General features: G+C 38.3%; 2 protein-coding genes across 8 annotated transcripts in view; one reads left to right on the forward strand and one right to left on the reverse strand.

The window, feature by feature from the left end:
* LOC124636216 (FERM, ARHGEF and pleckstrin domain-containing protein 1-like) overlaps nt 1–13,227 on the forward strand; it is a 63,090-nt gene extending 49,863 nt beyond the window's left edge. For 4 of the 6 annotated variants that reach the window (XM_047172177.1, XM_047172186.1, XM_047172195.1 and 1 more), the window contains 14 exons: nt 594–818; nt 3,600–3,693; nt 5,921–6,062; nt 6,554–6,719; nt 6,831–6,898; nt 7,397–7,577; nt 8,036–8,173; nt 8,435–8,532; nt 8,800–8,923; nt 9,345–9,491; nt 10,049–10,149; nt 10,479–10,621; nt 10,874–10,990; nt 11,447–13,227. In XM_047172177.1, coding sequence (XP_047028133.1) covers nt 594–818; nt 3,600–3,693; nt 5,921–6,062; nt 6,554–6,719; nt 6,831–6,898; nt 7,397–7,577; nt 8,036–8,173; nt 8,435–8,532; nt 8,800–8,923; nt 9,345–9,491; nt 10,049–10,149; nt 10,479–10,621; nt 10,874–10,990; nt 11,447–11,492 — 1,790 coding nt within the window. In that variant the 3' untranslated portion in view covers nt 11,493–13,227. Of the gene's footprint in view, nt 1–593; nt 819–3,599; nt 3,694–5,920; nt 6,063–6,553; nt 6,720–6,830; nt 6,899–7,396; nt 7,578–8,035; nt 8,174–8,434; nt 8,533–8,799; nt 8,924–9,344; nt 9,492–10,048; nt 10,150–10,478; nt 10,622–10,873; nt 10,991–11,446 lie in introns of those variants that run through there. The other 2 variants (XM_047172213.1, XM_047172220.1) reach the window with 1 other exon arrangement.
* LOC124636209 (adenylyl cyclase 78C-like) overlaps nt 13,224–24,964 on the reverse strand; it is a 53,118-nt gene continuing 41,377 nt past the window's right edge. Inside the window, exons 22-30 of one of the 2 annotated variants that reach the window (XM_047172158.1) lie at nt 23,500–23,734; nt 19,886–20,006; nt 19,511–19,620; nt 19,240–19,354; nt 18,801–18,946; nt 18,302–18,530; nt 17,879–17,984; nt 17,487–17,671; nt 13,224–14,850 (exon numbers count right to left, since the gene is read on the reverse strand). In XM_047172158.1, coding sequence (XP_047028114.1) covers nt 14,606–14,850; nt 17,487–17,671; nt 17,879–17,984; nt 18,302–18,530; nt 18,801–18,946; nt 19,240–19,354; nt 19,511–19,620; nt 19,886–20,006; nt 23,500–23,734 — 1,492 coding nt within the window. In that variant the 3' untranslated portion in view covers nt 13,224–14,605. Of the gene's footprint in view, nt 14,851–17,486; nt 17,672–17,878; nt 17,985–18,301; nt 18,531–18,800; nt 18,947–19,239; nt 19,355–19,510; nt 19,621–19,885; nt 20,007–23,499; nt 23,735–24,964 lie in introns of those variants that run through there. The other variant, XR_006985107.1, reaches the window with a different exon arrangement.

Consider the following 24,964-nt stretch of genomic DNA (forward strand, 5'->3'; position numbering starts at 1 on the left):
CATGTAAGTTTTTTAATTGAAATGTTCGTTGAGCTTTGGTGATCTTTTCAAAATTAATAAAATAGTTTTGATTTAAAATACGAATTATCAAATTCTCAGTAATTTAATTACAAGTTTTGTAACTCAGAAATGACACCAAAGTTTAACGAAGTAACCAAGAATGTGCTTTGGACATAGATTTTATTTATATACTTATAGATAACTTATTTTTAATTTTTTCCAGCCTTTTTCAGTTTTTGATGCTTTGGTATTTTCAGGATAAATTGAATTTTGGTTGTTTTTTAGATAATTATTTTTCAGGTTTCTCTTTTGTTTACAGATTTTGCTTTATCCCTGCATGCTTATCTCTTTATTATATTTTAATTTAAGAACCCTACTTTGTTTACTGCGTTATATTTATAACTTAGTCCATTTGAAACCATTTTTTTCCCTATAGTATAGTGAAATAAATATTTTAATTTTTATTGCATGACAGTCTATTTTTAATATTTTATAGTGCGATGAACATTTCTTAATTTTTTACTTCTTAAACCACAAGATTGTTTTCGTCATGCTTTCATCATCAAACCACTAACTTCACCATCTCTGCACAGACGAAACGTCACCCGAGGAGGAAGATAACACGGTATCGTCAGCTAGTTTATGTATGTCGCCGACTTCCGTCACTTCCGTCACAGACAACAGCATAGCTGGTATACCGATATTCGCGTCAACGCCGCTGGTCGCGAGGCCGAAGCCGATGACCAATGGACATGATGTTGTGGATAACAAGAGGAATAGTGAGAACAACAATGATACTGTCAATGGGAATGTTAACGGTGAGTTCTCTCATTTTTCATGTTTTTTTAGGGTTCCGTACCTCAAAAGGAAAAAACGGAACTCTTATAGGATCACTTTGTTGTCCGTCTGTCTGTCTGTCTGTCTGTCTGTCAAGACCCTTTATCTCAAGAACGCGTGGACGTATCAAGCTGAAATTCACATGAAATACTCAGGTCTATTGTCCCTTTAAGCTGTGAAAATATCAAACTTCTAAGCCAAGCCAATCAAAAGATACAGCCAATTATGTCGATATTTTCAACAAATTTTGGACACTCGCAAAGGAATCAAAACCTACAGGATACTTCCCGTAAACTCAGAGTCTTGAAATTTGGCATGAAGCATTGTCATATAATGCAAATATAGGAAAAATTGCGAAAATCTCATTTTTTTAGTTATATAATATAAAAAAAAATATTTTAATAAAATGAAACTTACTACCTTATTTCTCACGAACGAATAAAGATATCAAATTGAAATTTATACCAAATACCTAAGTCTATTGTCCCTTTAGGCAGTAAAAAAATCAAACTTCTAAGTTAACGCGATCAAAAGATACAGCAGTTATGCCGACACCTTAGACGAATTTCCGTCACTCGCTAGGGAATCAAAACCTACAAGGTACTTCCCGTGAACTCAGAATCTTGAAATTCGCCACGAAGCAGCGTTATATAGTACAGATAAAGGAAAAATTGCGAAAATGATAAATTTGAAGTTACATAAAATATTAAAATATTATTTTTGCTTACACGACATAAAATATTTTTTTAATAATTATAAACTTACTACCTACCCTTTTTTACATGAACGCGTAGAGATATTAAAGTTGAAATTCATATCAAACACTTCTTAAATATAATTGCCTCTAAACTGTGAAAAATTTTAAATCATTCAAAGGTCATTGGGCACCTTAGTATGGAAACCATACCCACGGCGGATACGAACGAAATATAGCACAGTATAATGATAAAGGCTCTGATTTACTATGGCATTAGTCGCATCTATGTGAACCATGGGATTCTAGAGAAAATCAGGTGTAAACATCAAATATTTTCCTCATTTCAATGGGGAATTTAAACGACCAAGTTTGACGGATTTGAGAAATCATTTCTTTGTAGTGAAAGAGTATACTCGCCGTTTATTTCCATTGTCATCAGGTCAGGATCTGATGATGGAAATCCTGAGAAATCGAGGGCAACTATCAGAAATTGTAGGCATGCATAGGATTAAAACTTGATTCTCAGATGTATGTCTGGTGATACTATCAAACAGTGAAAGTTTAGAGCTTACCTGATGATGGAGACGTGAGAAAGTCGAGAGAACTCTATGTATGTTTAAAAAAATAAAAGATCCCATTAGTAGTGAATTCTCATCACCTAAAATAAAATAAGCTCCAACACTAGGTTACGTTATAAATTGTAAAGGAGTTCCCATAACTATATCTGATCTTTGCTATCGATGCCACAATGGCAGTTAAACCTATCTATGTGGAAAGTCTTCGCCAATACGAATAAAATAAGCCCAAACACGTGGTAGTTGCAACATACCGTTCAGAAGTTCCCTCGACTCTCTGTAGTCTCCATAATCAAATCAGCTCCAAACCTTCACTGTTTACAAGTACCCTCAAAAATACACTCACATGTCTGGTTTTGACTCGATGCGTGACTACAATATTCAAGAGTTGCCATCGATTTCTCAGGGTTTCCAGATCCTCATCAGAACCTGGTCATCCGAATTGGCATGTTCTTTCTTTATGAAAAGTCTTTAACAATAAAAACTAGCATTGCAACCTGTACAATCCTCTGAAACTGCTTGTCTTTTATATTTTTCAAACGATCCTGGACATTCGTCTCCATGGAATTTTAATAAAATATTTATATTCAAAGAAACGTCATACCATTCTCCACGATTTAAAACTACTTTGATTCATGTCCGCCACTTTTTACAAAGCGGGTCAGATATGCCCAATGACCTTTAAGACATAATTAGTTATTTTCAATCAGATTTCTGAATGATGACTATAAAATGTTGTATATAAATAACTTTAATAAAATAACTTTTACAAAGTACTGGCCTACTATTTTAGTTATATTATAAAATAAAAAATATTAGCTATTTTGACTCTCACGAAATTACCATAACTATGATTGTTCTAAACTGAACGGTTGGCGCGAGACTCACTTTTTATCTATACAGGATTTGTACGGAACCCTCGGTGCGCGAGTCCGACTCGCACTTGGCCGGTTTATTTTTATTGAGAAAGGTTTTGATGATCGTTTGGGGCAGTTTTCTGAGTTTTTTTTAATATGCAGCATTAAGGACAGCTGATATATAATGTATGATGTAATTTAAGTTTATGAACTCTTTTGGGAGAGGGTGGGAGGACAAAATTGTATAAATTAATTATGTTACGGTTACGATTAGCTGTACACGAGGCCAGTAAACTTTGCTACAATATGAAATAAAAAAAAAAACTACTTTGATTAGAAAACAATAAGATATACATGATGTAATTAAACTTTTAAGTGTCTTACTGTCACGGTTCATGAAATAAAGCCTAGTGACAGAAGGACGAAAATCTAATCGGTCCCGTACTTACCTTTGGGAAAACAACCCTCAAACCGCTGCCGCTGCGGCGTAAACGCACTTAGTGCCCTTACACAGCATTTTCTTCCAAACCATCATGACTCATCAATCATACTGATTATCAGTAATAATCAGCAGTTATCTCAGTACACTTAGATTACTACTAAGATAAAAGAATACGTGTGTTTTGTTTCCAGTGACGATAGTGTCGGAGTCCGTCAACAGTATGGACGTGCTTAGCGGAGGGGAGAGCGACGCGGGTGATACGCTGTCTAGGCGGAATAATAATAGGTATGTATGTGTAATAGTAACTAGTTTTAATAATGTTTTGTGTTTAGGAAGGGTGGTGCTCACAAATATTACAAGATATTTGAATACTTGCCATTCAAATATCTTGTAATATTTGTGTTTATGACTGCTTTTATCAATGGTATTTTATTTTAATGAGTGATATTTAGATTATAACGTATGATTTAATCGATTTGTAAGTGCAGTGCAATTTATAACGAATAACATTAATTAACAAATGTATGTAACAATATGAATGTGGCAAAAATTACTATTACATGCAATCAGATTGAACAGTATCGATAGTCATATCGACTGCAAGCAAGCAATACCTCCTATCTGACATTTTTGTTTCAAAAAACCAAAAAACTTGTATCTACCATAAACTACCTTTAGATTCAAAATAAAAACAAAAAACTTTATTAATCAATACTATGCTTAGAAAAAGAAAACTTGGATTTTCAGTATCTCATTATACCTTCCTCGGAATAAGGATTTTATTAAGTTTTATTGTTCCCCTTTAAAATCCACCCGGAGTCAGATAGGAGGTATTGCTTGCTTGCAGTCGATATCATCATTCACTCACATCATCATCTTGCCCATGCATCATAAAAAAAAAAAAGTTTTTTATTTCAATAAATCATTTACAAGTAAATTGTTGGGGCTTCCCAGAAAGTAATCAAAAGATACCTGTGTTGGGATAGCCTCGCTCTTCCAAAGTAAAACAGCAAGTTAGATTTATATACACTATCAAATGAGTTTAGCTTGAACCTTTATATATTTAAACTTACTAACTAAACTTTACTTTTAATTAAAGGAAATAGAAATAACAATGACATAAAAATACAAAAGAGATCTGCGAGCAGAGATAAGCATTATCTAAGAGTTCGTGTGTGTGTGTGTTATGAGTGTGTGAGTACGTGTGAGTATGTGTGTGTGTGTGTGTGTGTGTGTGTGTGTGTGTGTGTGTGTGTGTGTGTGTGTGCGGACGCGCGTTTCTGTGCTATATTCTCATATGTACCTACCGATTGTATTCTATATACATAAGTGTAAAGATATTACTTTTTAAATTCAAACAATCCTAACCAATATGTCTTCCACATCCACATAATTAAGAGTAAAGAGCCACTCGATCACAGTTTTCCTACACTCATACAGTTGCATGGGGTAAATGTTAAGTGTACGATTTATTTTATTATACACATGAGGAGCTTGAGCTATATATTGCCGAGTAGCGAATACTGTGCGTGCAGTGTATGTAGGGGCTACAATATCGTGCCGTCTTTTCTTAAGTTTGGCTTTATCAAAAGGTAACGTTTTGTGATAACTTAGTGTCATATGTAAAACATAAAGTTTCCTAACGGAGAGCAGCTTAGAAATTGCATATAAGGATTCAGTAGAAAACCTGAAGGGCTTACAGTACATAACTTTAATCAGGGACCTTTGCGCTCGTTCTAGGTCTATAAAATATGATTTAGCTGCTCCTCCCCATACGGAGATACAATATATTATTACGGATTGAGCCAATGCAATATATATTTTATTTAATAGTTCGGTACTCATAATGTACCTCAGTGATTTGAAAACCCATATGAGCTTCCTCAACCTCCCTATAGTTAATTCTAGGTGTGGATACCAACTTAACCTTTGGTCTACAATGATTCCGAGGTATTTGACACAGCTAACTTTCCGAATAATAGGGCACTGACAGGCGTTGGACAATGGGGCTCCGCAGGAATGAATTTTAATTTCGAAGTCAGATGAGGGTTGTGAATTTAAGTATGAAGCAAAGCATATGTAATTAGTTTTTTGTGTATTAAGCGTAAGGAGATTATTACACAGCCATTGACAAATACAGGCTAGCCCCCTTTCAGCCTTTAACTTAACTTTATCCCAGGTCTTAGCAGTAAAAACAATGGCAGTGTCATCCGCATAAGACAGTAACCTCCCTCCGGCGCTGCTTAGATTAAGTAGGTTATTGATGTATATTAAAAAGAGCGTCGGACCAAGGACACTGCCCTGCATATCCCTTATCCTCCCCATACCTCCCCATCATGCTCCCCATATCCCTTATCCCAAATTTATTTAAGATTGGTGCAGTATGTTTTCTCCTTCCATAATCTTCTATCTGCCGTCATCTCACAAGTAACATTCTCTCTAGTCATATCGTCTTTCAGACAATCACTTTTGTTTTTTTAATATATTTTATTTATTTCTTGGGTTGTTTCAGTATATCGTCCGGTATGTTAGGCACGCTACGAGAGGTGGGCGACGCGCCTAAGAAACGCCACATGGACATCACGTACTTCGTGGCTAAGGAGCTGCTCATGACTGAGAGGACTTATAAGAGAGACCTGGAACTTGTCACTGTGGTAAGTGTGACGCATTATTTGGGAAATTTATTAATTTATAAGGGTCCATTTGTATGTTATAGTTGGAAAGAAAAGTTATCATATTGAACCCTGCATTGACAGTTATTGCTGACCTAATTACAAATAACATATATGTCTCTTCCATTAACTTTTTTGTGGATAGGGTCTAGAAATTATATTAATAACTGCACCGCACAGGGTGGAAAAAGTGAAATTAGGACAATTATATATCTTTGAGTTTTATATCTTTTTTGCGTCATAATATTTTTCAGAATACACCTTCTTATAAAAAATTGCTGTTAAATCTCAATGCCTTCGTCTACTATGGCCTATGTAAATGACATGCAATTTGCAACAGCATAGAAAACAACTAAGTTGTTTGTATTTTTCGTATTATAAAACCTAACTTCAATATAATGTTATACTTTTGACTCCAAACGTCCGATTTTCAAAACAAGGAGTAGATTCTCAATTTGTCTTTTTTAACGTAGAAATGGAGCAATAGCGTCTCCGCTCTAGCAGCGGGTGGTGACGCGGGCGAGGGCGCGGGCGCAGCGCTAGCCAGAGCGTGCTTAGCGCTGGAGCCCCTAGCTTTGAGCACCGGCAAGCTGCTGGCCAGGCTCGACCGACTGCTGGCCAACTGCACTAAGCCTGATGGTAGGGTTTTATACCTCGAAATTAATTTTACCCATCTAAACTAATGTAATAAAGAGGCCAATGATGATTCGGTGTTCAATATTAAAATGTGTTTTTTGTTGTGTTTTACAGACGCTGAGGAACCTGAGTACAAGAAAATAGCAAGCGTCCTTTATGATCATTTGTTGAGTACAATCGATGTAAGTAGCAGTTCAAATTATATTTTCTCTTAAATTCGTTGTCTGTTTGTGGTAGCATACCGTTTATTGGAGACACAGAATTTGGTAGTCTATTACCTGTTTCTGTGAACCTCATTCTTACTTATATTATAAATGCGCCTAACTTTGTTTGTCGAGCTTTCAAACCAAACCATTGAACTGATTTAAATTACAATTTCTTAGGTATACATATTGAACTGTAGAGCCTTAAAAGGATTCAGGCTACTTTTTATTTGGGTTCGGAAGCGGGTAAAACCGGTTCGAACAGCTAGTATTCTTTTATGTCTTACTAGTATTCCGCCCGCGGTTTCACCCGCGTCCCGTAGCCGGATGGTGACAAAACCTTCTCCCGGTTCTAAGTTACCTCCCCTCTAATTTTTAGCCAAATCGGTCAAGCCGTTTTCATGTCTTATCGTGACAACGGAAAGCGGGTTTCATTCTTATATATATATATTGTAATTCTTTTTTGCTTGTGTCCAGGCGTCAGTCTGGTACAGCTCGTGCGCGGGCTCGCTGGTGGGCGTGGTGGAGAGCGTGCGGCGGCGCGGCGCGGCGGCGGGGCGCGCGGCCGCCGCCTTCGACGCCGGCGCGCCGCTGCCGCTCGCGGCACTGTTGCTCCGGCCTCTGCATAGGGCGCTGCATTATCATCGACTTGCTAATGGTGAGGGAAGAGAAGTTTAAGTTGTATTTGTTGATTATAAATTTTAGTTACGTCCAGTATTAATAAAGAAATGATATAAATCGGTGATTTTTAAGATAAAGTTTATTGCATATCTGTAAAAAGTATAGGTTTGGGTAAAAGTTAAAAATATAGGTTTGAGGCTGTATACTGTATAGTAACTGATTAGTGGATTAATATATGTAATTTGGTTTACATTTTAAGAATTAAATTCCACCAGAATGAAGTTTAGTGGACAAACAAACAGAGTAAACATCTCGGCTCCGATCACTCAGTAGTGTCCCTAAATGGAGTTGGATGTTTAAAATCTTATCCATTTTGCTCCGCTTTGGTGAAGTTTTGACCTTAGATTTCGATATTTAAACTACAGAACATCATACTTGTTGACCTTTAAAACTTTTATCATTGTTTTATATCACATAACATGAATACATCCACAGAGTTATACAACGCGACACAAAGTGAATCGGCAGCGGCAGCCCTGGAGCTAGCTTCGCACGGCGCCAACGAGGCTCGCGAGCAGCTGCAGCACGGGGAGAACCACGCCGCGCTCTGTCAGCTGCAGAGAGATATCGCTGGTACGTCTTATATTAGCTTATGGGCCCTTCTGTAATTTACACTAACTATACTAATACATACAATAAAGAGGAAACATTGTCTGTTTGTTTGTACGATGAGGATGGTAGCTTCAGACATTGAAAGAATTTTTCAAATCCACAATAAAATATTATCTCTTTAAATTATAAGTAGTGAAATGAAGAATTTTTCCGTTTTCTTTCATATTCCCGTACGTTTTTTTTTCTTTTTTGTGTTTTTGAATATTGCATTTTTGATTTCAGGTTACGACAAGCTTCTAGTAGCAGAGCGCGAGTTCATTAGAATGGGATGTGTTTACAAACATTCTTCGAGAGGATTACAACAAAGGATGCTATTTTTGGTATATATTTTTACTTATGTTGCATAATTACTATGAACTAACTGTTTCTTGTGGTTTCACCCGTATTCCGCGAAAACTACTTCCTAGCTGGGTATGGCGTAGCTTTTCGAATGCGAACATTTCAACGAACAAACAAAAGATTTTTTCGCTCTTCATAATAACTCTAAAATATTATAGACTGTTAGCTGGCCGTCCCAGTTTCATACAGAAAAAAATTGAACATAAATTCAATCACAATGATATTAATGAATAAATACATTGTTTCAGTTCAGCGACGTGTTGGTGGTGACGTCGAAGGCGGGCTCGGCGCAGTTCCGCGCACATTCTGCGTTGCCGCTACACGCACTAACACTTAAACATTCTGAGCTGCCGCACTCCTTCACGCTTACTGGTATGTATAACTGTTTATATATCATTTGTATTAAGTTATTGTGTTTGTTATGTTGTAAATAAGGCTGTATCATACAAGGGGGAAAAATCATGCTAATATTTGAATTGAAAGCAACCTCCTTTTTTGGCAAGTAGTTCAAAATTATGTTTCGCTACACTCGGGAAGATAATTGTAAAAGGGTTCTTGAACCTAATTTAAAATGGCTTCCCCTCAGGTTTATATCGCCATTTATCTTCTTAAATATAAAAATTAATTGCTGTTCGTTAGTCTCACTAAAACTCGAGAATGGCTGGACCGATTTGGCTTATTTTGGTTTTAAAATGTTCGTAGAGATCCAGGGAAGGTTTAAACGATACGAAGTTTGTTGGGTCACCTAGTTGAGAAATAAAAAATACATATACATGTAAACATTATTTTTCAGGCGGCGAAGACACAAACCTTCTTCTAAGCGCGACAAACGACTTGGAGTTCACGGGCTGGTACCGAGCGCTGCAGGCCGCCATAGGCAACGCCAGAGACAAGTACACTGACGTCGATACCGAACTCACGCCTTATGAACAAGAAACTAGTGAGTTTTGTGTTGTAGTTATGCGATATGTTATGTTGGTGTTGTTATAGTTCGGCCATTCAGAGAATGCGTTCCTGACACGTCGCGATTGAACTGACGACGTAACTACATTCATTGATTATTGATATAATAATGTTGTTTTAATGCTCCTCAATTGTTAAAACGGTAAACAACCAGCAAAAATATTTTTATCGTAACTGCAACGCAAGTAAATCGCTGTTAGTATCGTTCAATCGCGACGTGTCAGGAACGCATTCTCTGAATGGCCGAACTATAGGTACTTTTGTGAGAGGCCATTAATGATAATATGCGGCTGCTTATCTGACCTTTTCAGACCATTTACTTAAGACTGGTTTTCAGACTTTCTGGCTATCGACAACCGTAACGATTGCCAAAGATGTTTAAATGACAGCAGGGACCAGGATATCAATTTAACGTGCCCTCCGTAATACGGATCAACTTGTTATATCAAGATGGTCAGCCATGCACGGATCGACCGCGAAAATCGTTACTTTAACCTGTACTTATAAAATGTTAAAATATAGAACGTTTTCCAGATGAATCATCTCCCCTGGGCGCGTGCGGCGGCGGGCTGGCGCACGTGTGCTGGCACCGCTTCACCTCGCTCGACACCACGCATCTGCATCTCGCCATGCGGGTATGTTACATAGCTCACTGTTATTTACTTTCAATGCTACTATAAATAAACAATTGGTCTTATTGAGTTGCTATTAGTTGCTAACAACAATCAAGACAATTTTATATTTCGTTGTATGTGCTAAATATGTTCAATTTAGCACTCCCTACAATCCGACAATTTAAGCTGAATGCCGTTTTTATCGTGTACAAGCTATATTTATATTTTGAAATAACTTACATTTAATAAAGAAAAAAAAAACTTAACCATTTATTTCAAGGCAAAATGTTTCTTAAAAACTCCTTCGCATGTTTTTTTAATAGACTTTTTATAGGAAATTTTAATTTCAGACGCAGCTATCAGGTTACTTACTACGTAAATTCAAGAAGTCTCCGGGCTGGCAGAAGCTATGGGTAGTATTCGCCGTCTCTACATTATTCTTCTACAAGAGTTGGCAGGATGAAACGCCGCTGGCTTCACTACCATTATTAGGGTAAGATAATAAGTTAAATGCGAGCAGTTACACATATTTTACCTCAGAAACCCAAAAACAAAAATTTTACCATTTGCCAATTGTTTCTGTGTGATTTCGAAGTCGTTTTTTCATTTAAAGTATTACAATTTCTGCACCTACATCGAAATACCAATGTGCAAAGTCCAGTTGAGAAGATAGTCGTTCATATTTTACATGCATAACGTATTCGTGTTTCAAATTATAATAGTAATCCTTTTCTTTGGTCTGCAGCTACAGTGTCGGTGCTCCCGTACCAGACGACAATATAGACAAAGACTTCGTGTTCAAGCTGCAATTCAAGAACCACGTGTACTTCTTCAGAGCAGACAGCCAGTACACTTTCAATAGGTAAGTTGTTGAACTTCTTTATATCAAGTCAGTTTTTACTTAAGTTGTTTTGACTGATTTATTGTAAGGAATATGTACCTTACTTTATCAGACTTATAGTTCGGCCATTCAGAGAATGCGTTCCTGACACGTCGCGATTGAACTGACGACGTAACTACATTCATTGATTATTGATATAATAATGTTGTTTTAATGCTCCTCAATTGTTAAAACGGTAAACAACCAGCAAAAATATTTTTATCGTAACTGCAACGCCATTGCAAAGTTACGTCGTCAGTTCAATCGCGACGTGTCAGGAACGCATTCTCTGAATGGCCGAACTATAGTCTGTGGTTATATTCATTGAACAAATATTCATGGATGTCATTCTCGTAAATAAAGTAATATAGTAGTAGTAGTAGTATGAAGTAATTTACTAGTATAGAATGTAGTTACAATTCAATATTTTTTTCACAGATGGACGGAAGTATTGCAAACGGCAACGATGCGACCTGAAAATTGATCTAACATCAATATTAAATAGAAAATTTAAAATAAAGCATACTAAAGTATATGAAAACAGAATGGATACAACATTGGTGCCATATAAACGTGGCCACAGATATATTTTTGTACGAACTTTGGAAGTGAATCTTGCCTGTATTTATTGTGTGAATCGCTTTAGTATTAGACCAAGACTGACGACGGATGTCAAAGACGTTAATGCATTGTAGTCATAATATTAGGTGGCTAATGAGATAATATGCTATTGTAAATAGAGGGTTTGAAGGGGACAGAATACAAAAAAGAAATATACTTTTTTGGTTTGTAGTAAAAAGACAATCGTGGAGTACATAAAACCAAATTCAAAGTTGACAGGTTGTGAATGAATTACAGATCAAAAATACTTTTTTACGTGACAACGGACTAAAATGTATGACCAGTTGTGGTGTGGTCCTTCAAAATTGGACGCTAAGAAATATGTCCATGGTAAGAGTATGTATACTAACGAAGATGGTCTCAATGTGAATAAAATACATGAATGTAGCCTAATAATTCTAAATATATCAATCATCCGTGCCTTCATAAATGTATATATCCAACAGGACCTTAATTTTGTAATATCTTTATTTAAGAATAATTGTGATAAGTATAACATTGGTTTAAATATACATTTATGTCACATAGCTAGTAAGTCAATCTGTCCTTGATATTTATAGATATTAGAGCACAGTATATGGAGACTTTAATAAGCCTAACCCATGTGTTGAAAGAAAAAGAATGTTATTTGTGAATGGCTAAAACTATTCATACATTACAAAAGTATGAAATTCGGATATATTTTTGAAAAGTTAGCCATATTTCTAAAATTCGAGAGGACGATATTGAAAACAATAATTACAGTACAGTAGAAAATAAGCGAAGCATATTGGATACTTATGTGTAAATTAAAGGTTGCAGATAAACGAAAATTTATATCTCTTAGTATCTATTTTGTTGAGAGGTGCAAGCCGGCCTATAATTTACGTAGTTTCATAATTCAGTAAGATTTAATGGTTTAGAAACTCATTTCATATCGAATGTTAGCGGTCTAAAAGAATATATTTTTCATAAGTAGCTGTGAAAGTACTGTAATCAAAACAAAATCAATTCCAAAATGTTTGTCGGCTGTGTAGTATAGACTTACAAAATCATTTGAATAAGGTCAGTGGTTAATAAGCAATAAAGCATCACAGGTATAATATTATAGTGTTAGATTAATGTTCGTACTTCATAATTAAAGCGCGGTTGATGCCCCGTCAAACGTGGAAATGGTACAAACGAAGTAGTGAACGAAGTGTACGATTGAACGAATGATGACCGACTGAACGATTGACAAACAGTGAATGATGCGCGAATCATACAAATATGTATCGAAATCTCATCTAATATTCTTGTATTGATAGAAAATGGTCTGTGAATAATGTTTTGGTACTACACAATTTTATCGTGTATTGAGTTAAAAATATGCATGGTGTTATATAATTTAATAAATTCATATGTCAAGTGCTATTATGAGTGAATATTTCCAAAGTTTTTATTTATAGATATATTTATTAAGCAACAGTTTAAATTAATATAAGAATGGAGAAATAATAATTATTGTAAATCATGTTCTATTAAAGAGAAATATCAAAATGTATCGGTTTATAATGTTTGGCAAAATAAAATGTTATAAGTATGCAAAATTATTTTGAAATAAAAAACATTCAAGTTCATCCGACGTTTTATTTCATAGATTCCGTTTTAAAATATTTGTTCGAAATTACTTACAGTTAATTTGGCTTTGGCAACACCGAAGTTACTAAACAATAAAATAATCTACTAATATAAATATGTAGTATGTCAGATCTTAACATTAAATACATTTTTTAAATGTCTACTTAGTATAGGTGTTACTAAAATGCTTTCTGAGATCATTCATAATCTTTGGCATTATCTGTTCTACTGTAAAAGTGGCACATTCAGATCCCTACTGAAATTTAGAGAAATGCTGTCTGATTTCTTAACGACTAACTTCTAAGTATACCAATCAGTCAGAACTTATGGACACTAGCGCTTTACAGAAGAATCAGTTCCTACTTATTTAACATCATCCTAAAAATATAACATGTTCAAAAATAAAGAACAAAGATAAGTTACCTATCTACCAAATGAAATTCATTTTCGACGTTTCATAAAGCAAGTTAAATCGAAAAGCAAATCACCATTCATTTTATATGCAGTTACCTACAGTAATACATTTCTTCTCTATGGCACCTCGCATTTTGTAATTCTTCTGCAAAGTGTTAGTATTCTGTTATTTCTCTTCTGTCTACAACTCTCGAGTCTAGGCTCAGTTTGGTCCCACACCTAAGTCCAAAAGTTTTGACTGATCATACAAAAATATCTTACAATATTTACATCTTCTTAACAAGTAACATTACACTTAATAATAAAATAGTCAAATGTATTCAACATTTTGTGCCTCCCGCAATAAATACAATTTTAAACTAAATATGTCACAGTTTAACATGATTAATTTCATCTTAATATTTTGTAAAAATAAATAATCTCTAAATATTTTTTATGTACAAACTTCATGTATTAGGTAATTTTCATTCGAAATAAACAAATGACACAAATTAACAATTTGTGCTAATTTAGTGACAGCCTTCTGCTGGCATTAAAAGTAAAAATTAGTAAACTTAAATAGCTGCACATCACAGTCATGTAAAGGTGCAATTATAATCTCATAATATACTTGCATTATCTAGGGAAGACAAGCGGCCGACACGACCTACATAATACAACAGGAAAATAACACCATCGGTCTTAGCAAAGAAATATACTGGTTCCAGTTTCAATGTTCATTGAAATAACGATTGCTAGGAAGCCATATCATGCGAGAAAATGAGTAATACAAATTGAATCTCATTTTGTCAATGACCCGGAGACGGACAAAACAAGAAAATAGGACCTTTGAACGTTTTTTTAAATACCTCTGACTTCCTACTATCTCAATATAATCAACGCTGATTTATTATTTAATTCAACAGTCATTTATATGGCAACTAGAAACAATTTAAAAAAAGAACAGCATCATCACATTTGAGTTCACATGCGAGTCGAGACCGCATCTCCATTCTCTTTGGTTTCTCCATCCAGCTGTTCTTTGCTGCGTTTGTCTTTGTTTCTACTTTTGAATATGGAAGCGTTGGTGATGGATCGTATTCGGAAGGAGCCGAGAGTGCCGTTCCCGATGGAAGCGCCGGAGCCCTCGTGCGGTTGTTCTCGAATGTTCGGTGACCGCTCCCTAGGGCGGGTTCTTGAGGAAAAGCTGGCTGCTTTTAGTCGAGCACCTGTGTGATGAAGATAGCATACATTGTAGTAGGGGAGGCCTAGAAGGGATTTTGGGATTTACTCAAGCGCGGCAGATTAGTATATAGGGAGGTACCTATTACCCCATTTAAGCCCTCCACCAAGTATAAGCCCTGTATATGTAGCCGCGTGTCTAGAATAAAGGATCAGATTAGTAAAAAAAAAAATATCATCTGACATTCTCCAGCGCGTCAGATTAAGATAGGGTAAGTTAGTTATATGCTAAAAAGTGTATATTCCACTAATCTGACAATTTGCGATTGACGATAAGAAGTAGGAAGGTTACAAACTTGTAAAAAAAAAACTTCATCTTGACTTTCTCGAGCGCGGCTAATTTTTTTTTATTTTGAAGGGAATAATTCAACGTTCACGAAAAATATATAATCTGACGATTCCCGTAAGCCGAAGTAAGGAAAATTAATCGATAAAGTTTAAAGCGTGCAGCTACGTGGTGCCGGTATTCTCCTCCCTGGGGCCCGATTCTCCTAATTTTACGTAAGCGCCCTTCGATTGACGTTCGACTCGATTCGACTGAGATCCAATCCCGATTACGATTACGATTGAAGCGTATGTGGTATTCCGCTATTTTTTCTTTGAAATAAACGTTTTTATCCTTTTCTGTCATTCAATAATGAATCATTTTGTCTGCAAATGATTTACGATTGCAAAATGATTGTACAGTAAACTACCGTATAGACCAAAATCATAAAAATAGCAGACCAATCGCACACCAATCAAATGTCAATCGAATACGATTGGTCTTTTATTAGTAGCAGAATGCCCGATATGGTTAAAACTGCTATTACGATCATATTGCGATTCGATTTCTATTCGATTTTGACATTATTAACTTAGGAGAATCGGGGCCCAGGTTTCTATTCCTCTCTCTCTTTTTTCAATTCAATTCATTTACAATAAGTGTTGGTACATTTTGGGTCTTAAATAATCTACACTAATATTATAAAGCTGAAGAGTTTTTTTGTTTGAACTCGCTAATCTCAGGAAGTCATACATAGTATGCAGATATACTGTTTTTAACGAAGACGATTCATTTTATTGGCTACTTTCGTTAAATACGTGTTCCTTCCAGTTGCATTGCTTGTCTATCGTGATACCGAGAAATGCCATTTCGTATACTTCTTGTAATTTATGTCCTCTATAATTACTCTTTATAGTCTTCTTTTTATACAGTCGTGGTGGCCTAGTCATCCGGTTAGACTGGAAGCCGACCCCAACATAGTTGGGAAAAAGGCTAGGCAGATGATGATGAGCCTTATTTTTTAAATTGAATAAAATTAGTTTTTGTAAGATTTACGCGTAGATTATTTCCGTCAAGCCATGTTATTATAGATTCAATTGTATTGTTTATGTCACATGTATATTTATCAATGTCATTATAATTCAATGTAATTATTATAGAAATGTATGTAATGTATGAGCAGATTGGTACACTCCGCCAATAGCAATTTCATACATATCATTGGATAGGCCTTTTTATCTAGAACAACCTTTATTATGACAGCTTTGTTGAAATGTTTGTCCGTTCTGGGATATAGATCAAAAAGTGTGTAAAAGTTAAAACTAAATAATCTATTGATATCTCAAGTTTTAAAGGAATACCAAAGTGCTACAACGTGTATGTCTTGTAAGTACTAAGTACTTGCTGTGCAGACATTGGTGTCCAAGATAAACATAGACAGTAAATACAAACTTAGAAAAGTTGCATTGGTACTTGCCTGACCTGGAATCGAATCCACATACTTGAGAGGTTGGTTCTTTACTCACTAGGCCACCACGACTTAGATAATGATTATAACAAAATTAAAAAACAACGGCATTGGTGTTAATTTTTCAAAGAAAATTAGGTTACAGTATTGATTATTATTAGTTTTAAAAACTTTCCATTGTCAGATTAAGCGAGTCTCTCCAGATAATCGTCAGATTATAAGATGATTACGTTAAGGGTACATAAATGAACCATATATATCTTAATCTGACGCGCTCGAGTATTTCAAAATGGCGATTTTTTTTTGCAATTTTAAATAATGGCCACGAGTTTAGGTCACGTCTAAATCGTCAGATTATTGCATAAGAGACTTCGTTTTGGTTCACTTAACACCCCTTTTGAAAATCTGTCGCGCTCGATAAAATTATTTTTTTTCCCATTTTTAACCCTTACCTACGACCACCCCCACCATGGAAACAGTCAGATTAATATACGTATGTTTAAAAAATGACGTACGACGTGCATGCTATTAATATCTGACGCGCTCGAGTATGTCCATGCAACTGTTTTTTTTTACATTTTTGAAAGTTTATAGCCGCTCCACCCACCGATGAAAGTGTGTGTATGTCAGGACATTTTTTTCTTCTTATCATCTAAGCTTCGCAATCTAATAGGTCTCATTGACGCTCGAGTCACTCCCGGTTTAGCACTCTTGCCTCCCCTACTATTGTACGTTACAACAGTTTGTGCATAATAATTGGCCATATCACCACTTGCTTTGTAGAAATTATTCATTATTCAGTATTTTCGGTGGCGCTGGCAGATGTTTTAGGTTTTTCTATCGCAATACAGCACCATTACATTTTCCGTTTGTCCTAGTATATAACATACCGAGCCCCAACTTGGGCTGCTTGTCCCTGGGCGGCATCTCGTGCGGGTGGTGCGGGTGTCCGGCGCCGGTGGGAGTGTGCGGCGCGGAGAGAGACGACGGCGGCGCGGCCGTCATGTCTACACGACGGACCACGAGGCTGCTCGAGTGGGGCCGGATCGCACCGAGTTCTAGCTCGTTGCCCATGCTGGGAAGAAGAGGTAAAATTGAGAATAAGAATTATAAATTTGTGTCGCAAAAGATACAGTAAAAAAAATATAGATTCATCAGAAGTTCCTTGAAAGTAACTTTGAAGTAACTTATAGTCTTTTGGAAGAAGACTGTCAAAGACCCGTTCTTTTGGTACAGGACAGGATGGAGGTAGACCTATAAGCATATCTGACTAGTAACTCACGTCCTTGCATGCCGCGTTCTCGTTCTCCGCAATTCGGAGCGATGTCGATGTGAGCCACTCGGTGCAGTTTCCGCTCGACTTGACCTCACGCTGCCGCCGCGTTTAGCTGCAAACACACCACCAGAGTTATGCACTATAGGTTGGACAAGCTTACAGTTAGAACTTTTTAGTCCTAGTATTAGTAGTAGTAGTATTAGTATTCCTCACTAACTTTCGGTTTGTTTGCGCCATATAATGCGACAACCTTTCGCAAGGGTTTCACCCACGTCCCACGGCACATATCCCGCGCACCCGGATAAAATGCAGCCTAGCTTCCTTCGATAAATAGATTACTTAACACAGAAATATTGTTTCAAATCCGACCAGACCAGAAGTTTAACAAACTCTTCAGCTGCACAACATTAGTCCATCTAATACACTTACGAATATTAGCAGTATCAAGCGGATGCGTATATATCCGCTTGCGTGCCTGCAGCATGGTATAAACCAAGGCAGCCAGCGAGCGGGGCGGCGCGGGGCGGGCGGGCGGCGGGGCGGGGCGCGCGGGGTCGGCACCCCGGGCTCTGGTTACCCACCACGTCTCCATGCGACCCTTGCCTTTCACTTCCACTGGACCGCGACGTTCTAGAGTGTAGCCGCGGCATTCTAATAGCTGCGGACGAATATATTGCAAATACTTTATGGATAACATTACTAGAAAAATATTTTGAAGAGGTGGGCTTCTTGTCTTCTGCATACAGAAAAGTCTTACATTTGGCTATGAGACTGTTGACTATTGGTGAATATATCACTGTTGGTCTCCTACATGGTGATCTTAACATCCACAACCATATGAGTAAAGCTCAACTTGGAGGTTCAAAGATTAACAAAGCTGCTGGTGAGGAACACAGGACATCTTATTTCCTCTAAATTACTAACGTACCTGCTTAGTGTATTTAGTGACTTGTATCTTGTCCATGGCCCCCGTGGTCTCCATGCGTGAAGCTTCGTTGACGGTGTTGCCCCAGATGTCGTACACCGGCTTGCGAGCGCCGATCACTCCGCCCACCAGGGGACCACAGCTAATGCCTGGTGATGAAAAAAGATGATTAAATTAACCTCTTCTCTTTGTAACCAGCTGTTTCCCTCAGTTTTTTTTTGTGTTCCGTGAGAACTTCTTCCCTTGCTTGGATAAAATAAAATATGGCCTATTTCACTTGGAGTAAATAAAGCGGTCCAGTAGTTTCGGAGCTTTCAGGGTGAATAAATAAAAATGCTACTATACTCTTTATTATATTAGTATAGAAGAGTAAACTGAAGAGTTTTAGAAACAGAAAATGCGTGTACTATTGTAATCCTATGTATTTAACAAAATTTCTCACCTACTCTCAGGCGGAATTTATAGAAGCTGTGTTTGCTGATGTCTTCTAGGGCTTCTCTTAACGCAAAGGCATAGTCGACCAGCGCACACAAATGTTCACAGTTATCCTCACCTGTCTACAGGAGACGAAAGAAAAATGATTTAGTTTTATAGAACTACGTTATAAGACTTCGAAGTTATGGCAATCAAACAGCCGCTGATAAGAATCCAGGAATGAAATCATCTCTGAGGAGTATCCACAAACTTTCTTTGGGAAGTAATGGGTAACTTACCTTGTTGTGATTAGGATTGAGTCCTGAAGCTGCCATGTAAGTGGCTGCTATCGTTTTAATCTTCTCGATGCTTTTGAACCGCTGCTGCATCAGTAGCTTGTCAAAGTCGACTGCAAAAATACGACAGATTATGAGTTTCTTACAAAGAGTTACAACTCTAGGAAAGATAGACAGAAAGATAGTATTGCCGTCAGAGAGATTTCAGAAAGAAAAAAATGGACATGATAGAAGAAGAAAACGACTTATTAAGACACCTAAAGTGGAAAGACGGCTAAAGGTAAAATGTGCAAAAAGTAAACCAAGGAAGTAACATAGAAGTCCTTTATTAAAAACAATAAGAAGAAAGAAATAAAGTGTTCTCGGTTGGTACATTACAAATGATCTCGTTGAGCACGCGCATGCACTCCACGGCTTTCTCCTCCGAGTAGAACTCGTCGAAGTTCGGGATCCCGGCGAACATCACGCCCACCTCGTCGCGCCATTGAGAGTACAGCTCCTGGGTAAGAATAAAGATAATGATGAAGTAAACGAAAAAAAGTATAAATAACTTTCAAAAAATATATTAGAATTTAGTCATAAAAGTTTTTAAAACATATGGAATGAATTTAAGCTTGATACCCAAATGTCTATTGAAGAATTACCCAACCAACAGTTAACGTGGAAGTGTTATTTGTGATTTACCTTACTTGAGCACGTGTGAAAAGTTTCATAACATAGAGCCACAATTTGCAAAAAAATTTAAAGGAGCTGTAATAGTAAGACTGATAAAGCTTTTGTTTCATCATCATCATCAGCCTATCGCAGTCCACTGCTGGACATAGGCCTCTCCAAGTGCACGCCACTGAGATCGATTTTCGGCTACTCGCATCCAGCTCCTGCCAGCCGTCTTGCGCAAGTCATCACTCCACCGTGCCTGAGGACGTCCTACACTACGCTTGCCGAGGCGTGGTCTCCACTCTAGAACTCGTTTACCCCAACGGTTATCGGTTCTTCGGCTAATATGGCCAGCCCACTGCCACTTCAGCTTGCTGATTCGGTGGGCTATGTCGATGACCTTGGTTCTCTGACGGATTACCTCATTTCTGATGCGATCCCTCAGAGAAATGCCAAGCATAGCCCTTTCCATAGCCCGCTGAGCGACTTTAAACTTGTGGACCAGCCGTACCGTCAGTGTCCACGTTTCGGCTCCGTAAGTCATGACAGGTAGGACGCACTGATTGAAGACTTTCGTCTTTAGGCACTGTGGGATCGACGATGTTAGGACTCGACGTAGCTTCCCAAATGCAGCCCAACCCAACTGAATTCTCCTATTCACCTCGTCCTCAAAGTTGTTTCTACCTAACTGCAATGTCTGCCCGAGGTATACATATTTCCGAACAACTTCGAGAACGGCACCGTGTATCGCAATCGGTTCCGGTAGAACATGTTCATTGAACATGACCTTGGTTTTGTCCAAGTTCATCCGTAGGCCGATGCGTAGAGAAGATTCAGCCAGGTCGTTCAGCATTTGTTGTAGGTCCTGCAGCGTTTCTGCCATGATGACGATATCGTCAGCAAATCGCAAGTGAGAGATGTGTTCGCCATTGATGTTGATGCCACGTCCTTTCCAGTTCAGCGTCTTGAACATATCCTCCATTGCATTAGTGAACAGTTTCGGGGAAATAACATCCCCTTGTCTCACTCCTCGATGCAACGGTATGGGCCTTGTTTGCTGATTTTGTACTTGGACGGACATTGTAGCGGCTTCGTAGAGACATCTCATCACTTGGATGTATCGCCAATCTACTTGACAACGCTGCAGGGACTCCAGAACAGACCAGATTTCAACCGAGTCAAAGGCCTTCTCATAGTCCACAAATGCTAGACACAGGGGCTGATTATACTCTTCGGTCTTCTGTATAATCTGCCGCACTGTGTGGATGTGGTCTATGGTGCCGTATCCGCTCCGAAACCCAGCCTGCTCCGGTGGTTGGAATTCGTCGAGTCTTCGCGCAAGTCGGTTCGTGATCACTCTTGAGAACAGCTTATAGACGTGGCTTAGGAGGGAAATGGGTCGATAGTTCTTCAACTGGGTTTTGTCTCCCTTTTTGAAGAACAGGACGACAACACTCCTACTCCACGCCTCTGGAGTTCTCCCTTCAAACAGGACGGCATTAAAAAGCTTCTGGAGCTCCCCCAGTACGGGCTTTCCTCCTGCTTTTAATAGCTCTGTTGTAATGCCATCCTCGCCAGGGGCTTTTCCATTTTTGAGCTGTCTCAGAGCGATCTCGATTTCGCCACTGCTGACTTCTGGCAGGTCTTCGGTGAAATGGCGCGTTAATGTGGCTCTAGAATCCTCATTTCCGGGATCAGGTCGAGATGCATGCGATGCGTATAACCGGCCATAGAAATTTTCCACTTCCGAAAGGACTGCGGGCACCGAAGAAACGACTTCTCCACTTGTTGTGGTCAGCTTCGTCAAGTGGCTTCTTCCAAGAGATTGTACGAACACCTTTGACCCCCGATTCAGCTCAATTGCTCTTTCAATGTCAAGAGTATTGGAGCACCGGAGGTCACGTCGTACGTGCTTGTTGATCTCTTGGTTTAGAGCCCGCTTAGCTGACGAAGTGACAGGTGGGTTTTCACGTCGTCTCTTCATAAGCCCTAATGTCTCTTCCGAAAGTTTTGATTTCCTGCCCTTACGCTGCATGTTACAGAATCTCGAACCTTCCTCCCTGAGGATCCGAACCACATTTTCGTGGTTCTGGTTAACGTCTGTTGTGGTTTCCACGGCGGCAAATCGGTTCTCCAAATTTGACTGGAACGTTTCAGATCCTGTCATGGTTTGGAGCAGTGTTGGTCGGAGCCTGGCCTTCATCAGACGGAAACGTTCAGCCTTGAAGTTGATATTCAGAGAGCCTCGGACAAGTCGGTGATCGCTACCGGTATTAAACCTATTGATCACGGAGACGTCTCTGAATATGTGCTTCTTGTTCGTCATGATGAAGTCAATCTCATTTTTAGTCATAGTGTCGGGGCTTTGCCACGTCCACTTCCTTTGGGGCTGCTTTTTGAAAAAAGAGTTCATCAAAAAGAGCCCCTCACGTTCGAGGAAGTTGACGAGCATTTGCCCCCTATGATTCCTGCTTCCAAATCCATGGGATCCTACTGCCGATTCGCCGCAAATCTGTACTCCCACTTTAGCGTTAAAGTCCCCCATGACAACGGTGTAATGGGTCTTTGTAGTGAAGTGGAGGGCCCTTGATATGTCATCAAACATATCCTCCACTTCATCGTCTGAATGTGTCGAGGTCGGTGCGTACACTTGCACTATCTTGAGGCTATACCTGTCGGTGAGCTTTAAGATAAGGTACGCTACCCTGTTCGACACACTAGACACCTCCACAACGTTATCAGCTAGGGACTTATTAACCAGAAACCCAACGCCACCTTGGGATTGTTGGTCTCCCTCTCGGAAGTACATTAGGTGACCTGATTCGAGGGTTATGGTGTCCTCCCCCTCTCTTCGAACTTCACATAACCCTAATATGTGCCACCTAATCTTCCCAAGTTCCACCTCGAGTTGCGCCAGATGCGAGTCAAGCCGTAGCGTGCGGCCGTTGTACGTCGCCAGAGTCAGTTTTGTTTGGTGGCCTCCCGTAACCCGGAGATTCTTCGCACCCCCTGCCCCGCCGTAACCACGGTCGCCACCATGACCGGGAATAGCGGGACTGCCGGGAACTAGGGGCCGTGGCTTTTTTGTGCTGCTCATAGAGGTATTTAGCCTACTGCTATCACGCTGGCCAGACGGGTTGATAGAGGGTTTTTTTCCGAGTTTTCCTTCTCTTGCACTGGTGTTTGGTGCATTTTATACTCCATTAGTCGACTTTTACGACACCCACTGGAAGAAGGGGTAGCGACATATGTATTCTTAAGCCGTCGCTACACGGCACACTTTTGTTTAGCTCTTTGATTTATTTGGAGTACAAGACATTTGTCATCCAACTTACATCAGGACACCAATCTCTGCTCAGGAAATGTACAACCACATGATCAGGCAGTATATGCTTGAGGAGATGTCTGTTCGTCTTCTGCGTGTCCTCCATCTCGTCTAAATCTGTCTCTGCTTGCAGCTTCCAGATGAAGTCCAGTCTGGATGTCACTTCGACCAGCCTCCCGTGATATATGACTACTACTAGGAACACTGCCATCAGGATCAGCATTTGTACGTATGCTGGTAGTGTTCTGAAAGGAGAGTATGAAAAAGAACAAGGGTGTTCGAAAAACGAGAAAAAACTTATTAAGTAAAGGGGTCCTTCCTCGTCATTACTCGAAAATATTTTTTTGAAGAGACGAAAGTCTGGTATTTAAGTTTGTTCTTCTTGCTTTTAAATCTATTTTGAGTCGGCTACAACATGTTATTTTCTCCATTCTTCTTTAGCCTAATGTGTCATTCCATCTAGACACACGGCAGTGTGTCCGCCAAGTTCGAGCAAAAAAAGCGACACACCGGCCGTGGGTTATATTACACGAACCATTTCGGGCCAAATTCGACCCCCCTACAACTCAAAATCTATTTTATTTACGCATATCAAACTTCTAGTATCTGTTCAGACCCCCTCACTTATCTAAAATACAAAATTTCATTAATATACCTATTGTAGGTCTTGAGATATTGACGTCAGAAAATCGCTATTTTTACTATACACTCACTGATTGACTGACTGACTGACTCACTCATCAAAAACCTAGACCACTTCCAATGGTCGTATTGACTTGAAATTTGGCATGGAGGTAGGTCTTTATGTCAAGGTAAAGGGAAAAATCTGAAAATGGCCAAGTGTGAGTCGGTTTCAAAATAATGAAGGTGTTTTATACCCGGTGTAAATTTATACCCCTAAGGAACTAAAACGAACTAAATTTATCTATATTTATATAATATATCTTCGAATGGTCGTACCGATCTGAAATTCGTTACAAAGGTTTGTATTTAGTCAAAGTAAAAATCTGAAAACGGCCAAGTGTGAGTCACTTTCGAAAATAACGAATGTGTAACTTTGATCCACGAACATAATATATGATAACATGTCGTGTCAGTCAGTTGGTAAATCTAGTCCATTTAGTTAATCTAGTTCATTTCTTTGTAAGAAGCATAGTGCATATTCAAAAATCTGAAAGATAGTATAAATGAGACATTTCCTTAACTAACTTAATAATAAGAAAAAAATAAAATAAACAACCTTACAAAAATAAATGAAATCCCACCCAAAACAAAAATGTGAAAGACTGCCAAGTTCGATAATATGGGAATGCTTCGCCTATAAAGGAAGTAAGATCTGAATAAGTACCAAGTTCCATACACATACCTCAGTTAAAAATAGTTACTTTTTAATGATGTTACTTGGCAAGTTTTAATATAAAATTAAATACTTGATTCATTGCGTTTAGTAGGTTTATAACAAGGTGTGTGAAAAC

Source organism: Helicoverpa zea, chromosome 2, assembly GCF_022581195.2.
Source record: "Helicoverpa zea isolate HzStark_Cry1AcR chromosome 2, ilHelZeax1.1, whole genome shotgun sequence".
Classification (NCBI taxonomy): domain Eukaryota; kingdom Metazoa; phylum Arthropoda; class Insecta; order Lepidoptera; family Noctuidae; genus Helicoverpa; species Helicoverpa zea.